This window comes from Brachionichthys hirsutus, chromosome 13 (genome assembly GCF_040956055.1).
Source record: "Brachionichthys hirsutus isolate HB-005 chromosome 13, CSIRO-AGI_Bhir_v1, whole genome shotgun sequence".
Lineage (NCBI taxonomy): Eukaryota > Metazoa > Chordata > Actinopteri > Lophiiformes > Brachionichthyidae > Brachionichthys > Brachionichthys hirsutus.
The window spans coordinates 4,422,583-4,433,676 of NC_090909.1; the positions used below are offsets into that span (position 1 = coordinate 4,422,583).

Below are 11,094 nucleotides of genomic sequence, written 5' to 3' on the forward strand. Positions count from 1 at the left end.
TATTGGCTGCTCTCTCTCTCTCTCTCGCATGATGTCATGATGTGGTCTCGGGACTGAAGGGAAAACCATTTGAAAATAAGGAAATGCTTCTCGGAGAGGCTTTGAGAATCCGTTGGGGGAAAACTTGCAGCACTCAGTGTTTCCCAAGGACTGATCCAAAAAATACAGGAGGTTCGAAAGAAACACATTTTTGTCTCCTGAATCCGCCCTTTTGAAGGTCAAAAACAAACAAACAAACAAACGTCTTCTGCACCAAAGATGATAGCTGTTTGGGTCAGTGACAGACACCGTGAGCCTTCTCGTACACGTGGGCCACAAGGGACAACAAAAAGCCTCGTGCAAAATAAATTGAGATTAAATGGCATCAAAGAAAAAGAGTGTCAATCTCTGCGGTGTTGAATTTTGAGAGCACCACTAATAACACAAAGGATCTATCTAGTGCTCCCGAAACAAAACAAAAAATGATCCCAGGCCCTCTTCTGTTTTTCTCATTTTCCGATTCTCCCACTTCACTGACTTCACAATCCTCAGAATAATCAACAGGCACAGGATATTTAGTTTCAAGGTTGCAAGCAGATCAGCATTTTAGGTTTGCATAAATCCCAGCTTCGTGAACGTGAGACATGAGGTTAGGGCACCTCCCAACAACATTTGTTTTTGAAGATTCTTTATTTGCATATCTGGAGCAACGAGAGCGTTGCCTTCCTCCTTGCGATAGGCGCTGCACCGGAGAGCTGATTGGGATAATAACTGCTCGTGAATGTGGATTTTGTATTTCGCCGGGAGAGACCCAGACTTGTCCGTTGGTTGTCAGAAAGCTTTCAGTCGCCAGCATTTAAAACGGCTGACCTGAGCTGACACGCTTCGACTTACAGCCTTTCCAGCCTTTAGTGCCAAAATCTGAGAGCAACAAACAGATTCTTTCCAAATACAAACAGCAAAAGCTGCTGATGAGTCAGATCCAAGAGGAAATAAAGTGGCAGGGATGGACACCCCGCTGGCTGTGGTGGAAAAAGGATTCTGTGTGAGGCCAACATTTTATTCATGTATATGGCTTTACTTGGTAAAGGATATTTTCTTATAATTTAAAATGTTAAAGCATGCGACTAGTCAGGCCTTTAATTTGTAACGTTTTATTTTCCAAATATGGGATATAATATGAAATGAAAGTGTTGGTGACAGAACAATCCTTCCAAATTGAAAATCCAAAAAAATGAATAACTTGCAAGTGTTTTACCAAATGCATTTTATTTTATGAATCAACTGTAATTACAAGACATCGAAACAAATTGGGACTAGTTGTTTTGAAAAGCATTTTCACGGTGTAATAAAAGCTTGGATTCACATAGAAAAATTCGACCCAAGTATTGTAGTATCGGATACTTTCCCCGAGAGGCTTAAGATACCGTCATGTTGAAAGCTGCTCTTGCAGCCTCGGTCTTACTGGCATCCATTTCATCTCATCAGGACCCTGGGACTGAGAGTGGACAAAACACAGACAGAAAGCATTTCATCGGGGGAGGGTGGCAAGGATAAATTGGCCTCCGGTTCGGTACGAGACTTCCTGCTGTGCCAAGCGGAAGAGAAGGGCCTGGCTGGCAGTAAGGGCAGGCCCAGGCAAGGCAGGCTGGGAGGCCCCATGCCGAGACCCCCTCCCTGCCTCTGACAAACACGGCAGTGGATAATCTCTTCTTCAGGGCTCGGCCCAGAGCTGCGGGGCTGCGAGGGGGAGCCGTTTCCACAGCGCAGTGCCTCTGTGTGTAGCATGCGGCACAAACAAAATGGCTCGCGTTGTGTGTACTTCCACTGCCTGCTCACATCTCACCCTCCAGTAATACAATTCATGAAATCCAAAATAAATGCACAATGTGTCAGAGGGCAAAGGCAAAAGCCATCCATTACAGGTAGTTTGGGTCGACGTGGCAGGAGGAGTCTCCGAGGAGATCAGCAGCGCTAACAAGGACGGTCATTTGTAGCGATCTCAGCCGAGCCCAGAGTCGGCTTCCTCCAAAGGCGGATGCACAAAAATAAAAACCATCCAGAGGCGACATAAACAGACTGAAACTGGTTCAAACATTAACTATATTTAACCGATGGTTTTCTTGCATAAATTGAGCGTATGACCGTTAGCAGTGCTACAAAAAAAAGGAAAGAAGAAACTCAAATGTATTCTGTAAACAACGAGTTTATTTCTTTTGTAAATGCAGTATAGTCAATCATCGGAAACACAAAAACTGAACCGTTTTAGCTCAAAATGATTTTTATTCCATCAGTAATTCCCACAAAACAAATTAGCATCCTCCTTTCTGCTCCGGTCGGTGCGGTCAGCCAGCAATGCTCAGATACACGCGTCAACATCCAATTTGAATGAGTCCTGAAAGTCTGTCGGCCGCTACGACGTCTCCATCTTGTAACCGTGCTTTTCAAGCTCGGCTCTGGAGGGAAGAAAACAGAAAAACAGAAAGATCCAGTCAGTACAGAGGAGTGCAGGCGGGCGGGTCGAGGAGTAAGCAGCCTCCATCACCTATTGTGAAGAACGACTGCTGGCTTTTCTAACTGGTATGTTTTCTATCGAACAAATAACTGCTCTGAGTTCTAATATCACGGTGTTGGCGGAGGAATGTACCGTGTCTGCTTTCTAGATTTGTGTTTTCATGACTTGATTTCGGCGGTGAAGCATGTTGCGCCGCGCCGCAGCTAACGATCCACGCTATAAAAGAGGAGCTGCAGGATGGTTGTAAAATACCAAACGATACGAGCGTTCGGAAAAGACAAACGCATGCAGTCGTTGACTTACGGCCTACGCAACTTAAGAAGGTTCGACTTTACGACCGCACTGGTTTGTCCTTTTCACAACATACCGGAAGGCGAGCGAGCAAATCGAGTGTACGACGGTTTCTGTCGTCTCACCCGCGATGTCTACTCCTCATTTACAGTATCGCGATTTGACTTTTTTATATTCATTCTGATGAGGCAAATCAAGTCAAACAATTTGATATAATCTTTGCTGCCTCACACAAAAGGTAACTATTCCGGTTCTTATTCTCCGTGAATCTTATTTAAGAGTTTATTTCTAGCGATTGGCCTGCAGACTGCGTGCACAGGGGAGTGTATGACCAAGACGCTTTATTCCGGGCTGCTGGAGCAGAGATGCACCAGCTTCACGCGCCGGTGGTGAAATATAAGCCCCATACCCTCACCTCTGAATCAAGAATGATTCTGTAGATGCATTAATTTCACATTTGTTGCAACTTTTCACAGTGTAATATATTACAGATAAGAAATATACTCCATCATCATTGTTTTCCTATATTGTGGAACCCTTTTAAGTGAAAGGACTCAAATTAGTTGATAGTCCAGCAAGATCTGGAAATGTTTCGATAATGATGCATCTTACTGTAGCTCAGATTACTGGGGGACAGTTGGGTGTCACTAAAAGTAAACATGATCTTTTTAGCAAAATGATTGTTGAGCTTGCAAATCCGATCTCAAGAACCGCGAACCGTAAATCGCTTACAAGCTCCGGTAACGTTATAAGTCGACATCAGCAGCAGCTGCAAATATAAACACGTCGAGACTTCAGGTGCATTTTCACCTCAGTTGATTTGAGAAATCGTCCTCGACGTTGTCGTCGTCCCAGTTGTCTTCCCAGACATGAGCATCTTCGTCTTCGTCGAGTCCCGTCCAGTCTAGAAAGTAAAACGTGCTGCATCAGCGACAGAGGAGAAACCTGAACGATCCGTGAGCGGATTATCTTTGGGTCAAATTGTATAAACGCTCTGGAATAGTCTAGTCTAGTTAAGTGTAGTATGTTTGCTAGCTAATGCTAGCGAGGCTAACCTAGCTGAGTCACTGCTGCAAGGCCCCGCACAGAGAAAGTAAATACAGCTAGAGACGAAGCGGATAAAGAAAACAAGCCGACAAAGATCTTCATATATGATGTTTCTTATTTACCTTCGGCTGGAAATTCTTCAAACTCATCATCCTCCTCCAGTAAGCCCAGGTCCACGGTCTGCTTCTTGTCCGACATGTCGCTACGCTGCCGCTGGCCGCAGTTTGCTCAATGATTGGCTCACGCGCTAGAGTTGTGGGACGCTGAAAGCGTTCGAGCGGGTACGAACTGCGCACTGTGCGCAGGAATGCGCAGAAGGGACCGTGCGCATGTTCGGGAGTGTTGCGGCATGTATTTACGTCAGAGGCGGGTGTTTTATTGCAGTTTGTACTTCTGTTACCCTGTTTCAGGATTTATTTTGTCATGTTAGACCAAGAAAGACCTGATTTAATTTTTGTGGGATCCTGGTATGAATGTAGACTTATTTTTTTATTTTTTTTTACATAGTTAATATTTTTCCCCACCTTGATTAATTAAGGAAGACAGTTAGAAAGAAGATATTTTGTACCTATTATTAATTACTTAAAATTATACTATATTAACATCTAAGAAAAATCTAAATATTCTAAATTAATAAAATGAATAGTAAAGTGAATTCAGTAGTAAATCTAATTAATAAATGTCACGCTATTAAAGCTCCCTAATATGTTTACTTTATAAACTTTATAAAAAGACCTCAGATGTTCACAGTATTCCAGGAATAGGTGACTCTTAACTGTAATTACATTTCTTAACTTTGCTTTGTAGTAGTGAGTATTACGTTCTTCAATTGTAAAATGCATATTATATAAATGATTAAAGTCTTTAATTGTGAAACAATTATGAAAATCCACTTATTTAATTTCACTGCAGTCATGTCTTTTTGACATGAGTGTGACAAAACATGCAAATTTAACAGAATTTTCGAATTAAGTGAATCTATTTTTTTATGAATGTGATTTTACATCTTAGACAAAGACACGTTAAAAAGCATATAGAGACTTTAAACAATAGAGTTCCTCGCAAGCTTATAGGGCCACTGTCTGTCATCTTTAGTCATTTTCAATAGCAATAGTTCAAGATCTTATGTGGGAAAACCGAAACATCTCTGTTTCTGCCACTTTGAGTTTCTCTCTGTGATTCTCTCTCACAGACCCACATTTGATCGCCCCCTCTCTCTCTCTCTCTCTCTCTCGCAGCTTCCAGAAAAGTCTTGCACGGTCTTCTTTCCTCAAAACATATGCATGCGAGTCAGTCAAACCTTTTTCATTCAGGAACAACGTGCATTGTAACCCGCATGGCCTGCTTGAATAATGAAGCAGCAGCCACAACTTAGGATGCATTTGAGATAAATGAGAGTGTGCACGTTTACCACAAAACCACTTGTGCCACAATGAAAATTGCTCCGCTGCTGTCACATGTTGACAGATTTAGCAAACCTCAACTTAAGCTCGACATACTTATTCTATTTTCAAATTATTTTGTAATCATCGTAAGCTTGTAGACATGACAATGCCACAACATATTTTGGGGGGGAGAGAAAGAAGACATGGAGAATAGGAATAGGAAGTATAAATGCTGCTGTGTTTATATATGCCCTCAACCCTGTGAGGTAGAGAAGCAGGGCTGAGCTATAAAAGACCCTTTAATACGGTCCACGTCTGCATACAAATCAGAATCAATTCAGTAAGCACGAAAACGGTTTACTGTCAAACACGACCAAGAAAAGCAACACATCCTCGCTAACTGAGAAGCTGGAATTAGCAAATATTTGCTTTAACAAACAATTAATCAATTTTAGAAATTTCTAAATAACCCAATGCACCTAGCATGGGATAGCTTTTATAATGCTAACTGCTCCCGCAGTGAATCTACCGACATTACTGACAACAGAATAAGTAAATGTTGGTCACTATAGCCACAATTAAAAAGAATGACAAATCAGAGCAATCAACAGAATAATCATTAGATTAAAACCTATTCATGTCTTCGGATAGAGGATTTGATTTATGAATGATAGGCTGTCTTGCTTTGAGCTGCCTCCCCTGAAGCTGATCCCGGTGCCCGTGTCACTTCAGTCTCAGGTGCACCCTGGGAAGTGGCAGGAACGTCCACCCAGCATACCTGAGACTGCAGTTACACAGCGCCTGGCGCCTGGAGTCTCTGCTTGGGTCAAATGGGAGGAGGTGGAGGAGGTGGGTGGGTGGGGTGGGGGGGGGCATACAGGGGAGATACAACATGGCCACTGCAGACAGACTGCACCATAACTTGTGCAGGAGAAGCAGCTCATATTTCTGTCCTTTCACAAAGGCCTCTGGGAAAGGACAAGGGCGGCAGCTGCCATAAGAAAGAGACAGACAAGGCAGACAGAGGAAGACTCCAGAGCTGAAGCCTACCTGGCCAGTCTGACGGTCTGCCCCCCCCCCCCCCCCCCCCACTCACTATATGGCCTAGAGGCAGCGCACAAGAGAGAGGTGGACGGATGAAAGTGGGTGAAGATATGAGATAGAAGACTGAAGTGTGTGTGTGTGTGTGTGTGTGTGTGTGCGTGTGTGTTTGATCAAGCAATCCAGATGAGCCCGCAAAGATAACAGACAAAACCTCTCCTTCCACATGTCAGATAAAGTGACAGTGCACGGGAATACAGCCGACTGTCTGCTGGGTCATCCAGCCACAGTCCTGCTGTACCTGCAGACATTTTGTCTAGACACACACACCCCTCCCAACAATTGTGCTTTACATCCCCCCCCCCCCCCCCCCCCCCATCTTTAAAACAGAGAGGCTTCCTATGGTGCCACTCAAACCTGAGCATGCTCATGGCTATGAAGGCTGTGGTCGAGCTTTTTAGTTTAGTTTTTTTTTCCCTTCTCAAAGCTGTGAAGTATTAATATGAGAAAAGAAACAGGATATATGAGCTTAAAGAAATGCCTTAAAACACACAAGAACGTGATCATCACAGATTAAGGGGCCTTAACTAGACAATTAATGAGGCAAAGCCAAGACAAAAGTATGTAAGCTTTGCTGCTAGGAGATCTGCGGTGAGAGTGATATGCGTCCAGGATATGTCTGTCAAGATCCTGTATTAAATTTAATCCGGGCCAGTCAGTAAGTCTGCTCCATTGTGCCGTGTGAGGAAACCAAGTCTCTCTTTTCATACAAATACTTGCATCCAGTAGAGAATGACGAATATTCATGATTCCAAACAGAGATAAATGTCCTGTAGAATGAATTGAAATCTTCATAGGTGTAAAATGAATGTGAAAAAAAAATGACAAAAAGAAAGGTGACTTTTGTGTTTTGCAGTTTTACAGAGTCATTTTTCAGGATGTCTCATTCATTGAGATATCTGTCACGACGAATTTAAGTTTCATATTTTCCCCCTCTGTCCATCTTGAAAAGCTCTGTCATTTTGGGCTTGAGGTACAGTTTGCCAAGAGGCTAATGGCCCTTTATGACAGCACAATCTGATGCCTGTCCCGGCGAGCCTCCAGGTAATCCTGTCCACCTCGGCGGCTTAGCCTTGCTCGGGCTTAAGTTGCATATTTTGTTTTTTATCAGGCCACTGCTGATAAATGCTATCAGCAAGGGAGAAATGAAATATGGGGGGTCTAGCTCCATTTTGCCCCAGCCAGGATTTGAAATACAAAGTGTGGAACAATGACAGCTCTTATTTGCGGATCTAGGGTGGGGAAAAAAAACAACACTGCATCCAAAACATCAAATATTGCTTTGTTTAATATCATCAACATCACAGAGGCAGCACAAAATCCATGCACATTTATTTTTATTTATTTTTTTACAAATGTTTAGATTTTAAATTTATTTGCAGAAATGCAGGAGAAAAAAAAAACAATTTCATTCACAATTATACCTGCTGTGCTTTCGGAGCTCCAAAATAGCATTTACTGTAATAGAATAATGAAATGACATGCTAATTTATTTCCAGTAATGAGCACTAATCGTGTACTATACCTCTCTGTCCACAGGCCAATGCCGCGGACTTCTACTGTACGTGAAAAGCACTTACCATAGGTGATAACCCCCTCTGTGAAAAGCACTCTTATTGGAAGTGCCCATTATCTGCTAAGTCTAAAGTCATTATCTTAAACTGTCCTCCTGATTGTGTAAAAATCATTATAAATTTCTTTGGAAATGGTAGCATGGTGAATTAACAGACAGTTTCATTGGCTGCTAATAAATCACAAATAAATGAAGTGGCGGGAAAGCAGATCTTGACAATTACACTGCAGATTCAAATGACTGTGATGTTTCGTTGCTCCGCTCCACGGCATGAAGCGGCGCGTGGAGCTTCACGTTGTCAGAAAAATAGAGTGATTTCACAGCGATATGGCCACAATATCGTTTCATTGAGGCTCAGAAGGTGAGCGATGAATATCCCTCCGTGATCCTCGTTGAGGCTTTGCTAACACAGGCCTTTAGTTATTGTGTCCTAAGATCAGCAGCACAAAGGGGGGCCTTTGTAGGAGACAATGCATGGCTATACCTGGACGTCTATCGTGTTTACATTCAAAATGTCTTTCCATCTCTCTTAACGTGCCAAAACAATATCCAGATCTTTACCCAGGTTCTCTTCATATTAGAGAAGCTGATCCTGTGGACGAGGATGCTTTCATTAGGTTCGGTTAAAGCACAATATATTTAGGATAAATCAGTGAAATGTTTCAGTTGGTAAAGAGAGTCTCGGCTTCAGTCCTAATTTAGCATAATCAGTGTGGATTAATAAGGATTTATTGTTTAAAGTGAAATAAAATTCATTGACAGAAGCAATGAACATTAATAATAATAATAACAACAACATCATCAATAATAATAATAATAATAATAATGTGTTAATCCTTTTTGTGGCATCACGCCCAATGAATCATATAATTTCAACGACATTAAAACTATTATCAATGTCCTGTTGAGGAGTTTTTGTTCAGACAGGCTAGCGTTTTAGTCCCACCCAGATTCATAGATCAGTTATCATCATCTCTGTACCTGTTTGTTACCTTTTCCTCTCCTGATCTATATGTTCTATCACAGACACAAAGCGACACACCTCCCCCTCTCTATTTCTTTTCTCCACAGTATATCAAAGAGTGGATATAGGGTGGTGGTGATGGTGGGGGGGGGGGGTTCGGTGAACGAGTGACAAGACCGGCTCAGCTCTTTGCTAACACCTGTCAGAGCCTCTTCTGTCATCCGTGTGCAGGGATGGAAATGAGCGGGAGTGACACAACATGCCAGAGGTGACGGTGACGCCTCATGTCTCTCCGCTGGCCTTTGAATCAGTGGCACAGCTTGCAGCTTGTGTGTGCAGGCTGGGCAATAGTAATTATCTACTCCGAGCATTGAAATGAAGCTTATTTCTGATGCAGTGTTGTCACGCCACTTCGATGTATGGGTCCTGATGCTGTGGACGTGGCGTGAGATGCGTGCAGGATGTGCGTCTGACTGCACATGCTTCATCAGGTTAACCTGGGATGCCTGCAGTTAGATACAGGATATCAGAAGAGCCTAGGAAGCTACGAAGGTTAAAAAAAAATGTTCTTGGTATCTTTATACACCAACCATAAAAAGTTCAAGTGAATACATGAATGGGTTTTCAATGTTAAAATGTAAAACCTTTTCCTGACCTCATTCTGGATCAGATCCAGAAGATATTTTGCATGATAGTGCGTATCGGACACATCAGTTGAGTGAACTGAATGAATATTTTTACAAGATCCTATTTTTTCTTTTTTTACAGCCTCCATTATAAGTAAATGGAAAAATCCAGATTATTCTTTTTTTGCATCCAGACGGGTGTTCGGATCACTCTCAAAATTAAATGTGATCTAAATTAGACTAAACCCCATCTTCAGATTATTATTTTTTTCATCAAGATCTATCCAGCAGTATCCAAACCTGGATCCAATCCAGATGAAATTCGGTGGTAAAATAGAAGTTCCCGCCTTACATGACTGTGTCAAATTCCATAAATATCGGTCAATAATCAACCGAGATATCGAGGAACAAATTTTGAAGCCCCATTGACCACAATTAAAATGTAATCAATATCCGTTCTTAACTTTTTTGATTTATGTTGCCAACAGACAAACAAACAAAACAACGACTGTGATTTCATAACCCCCGCCTCGGTGGAGATAATTATGGTTTCTTTTTTTGCACAAGCTGGTCAGTTTTTTTTACACCACACAGGGGTTTCTGCATCCTCATTGGCTTGGTAGAATCAAGTTGCTCTCATTTGCTAATATTAGCTAGCGTTGATATACGTGTTACTGTGTGAGGGGACAATTTTGTGAATTTATGATCTGCTCCTGTTTCCTTGTCAGGGTGGTTTGGCATTAAATAGTGGATTAGCACCATTTGCAGCAACTCTTTTAAAATGAAAAATTTATAGTTTTATTTTACCGACCTGCAGCTGTAGTGTAATCGAACTCTTTTCATTTGTTGATTTGCTATAATCTCTAACTGACTGAGGCTCCGCTGAGGTTGTACTGAATTCCACGCAGCTAATCCCCAACATGTGGCTGTCCCTAGCCCCGGAAAAGTCAGTGATTGGTCTGATTGATAAATGAAGCCCTCCTTATGCTTTTGGGCGTCCGCTTGAAGGGGCCTCGGTGTGTCTGGACTATGTCCCGGAAACCTGCGACAGCTACTTATTAAGTAGTTAGAGCCTCAAGACGAAGCTGCAGACAGGGACCGCCGGTGGTCACCTGGGCTTGGGTTTAGCTGCGGCATCCCTCAGCCATCATTCAGGTCCGAAGGTTCGACTGTGTTTTCACCTTGTGATTGAGACACAATCCCCTCATCTGCACCAAGGTCAAAGGTCAGGTGTTTGTTTCACCCCTTCAGGTGAAAATATGTAATTATTAGCACATATCAGGCAGAAAAAAAAACAAGAGAAAAAAAGCTCTATTTTTAAGCTCAGCCTAACAGTTCAACTTTGTTCACAAAATAGGAGAACATGCTGTCTAATTTGTTTTATTGAAATGTTGAATCTAGGATTGTTATTTGTTAACACACGTTAGAATTTTAAGTGAGCTTTTTTTAATTTGAGCTTGTGTGAATGTCATTGCTTAACTTTTGTCAAAACATTTTTTTTTATCCATGAAGTTTGATGCAAGCATCTTGTAAAATTACTTTACCACACTTCATTTTCGGAGAGAAAGACTTATCAGACAACTTATCATGCAAAACAAACAGCTGCACAATTT

The 11,094-nt window shown here is 42.0% G+C and overlaps 1 protein-coding gene across 1 annotated transcript; it reads right to left on the reverse strand.

The window, feature by feature from the left end:
* Nucleotides 1–2,165: 2,165 nt before the first annotated feature.
* On the reverse strand, nt 2,166–4,115 carry sem1 (SEM1 26S proteasome subunit). The gene is made up of 3 exons (XM_068747236.1): nt 3,955–4,115; nt 3,596–3,689; nt 2,166–2,435 (listed from the first exon to the last, which is right to left on the reverse strand). The coding sequence occupies exons 1-3, from the start codon at nt 4,028–4,030 to the stop codon at nt 2,393–2,395; spliced, it is 213 nt and encodes a 70-aa protein (XP_068603337.1). The 5' UTR covers nt 4,031–4,115; the 3' UTR covers nt 2,166–2,392.
* Between the last annotated feature and the right edge of the window lie 6,979 nt (nt 4,116–11,094).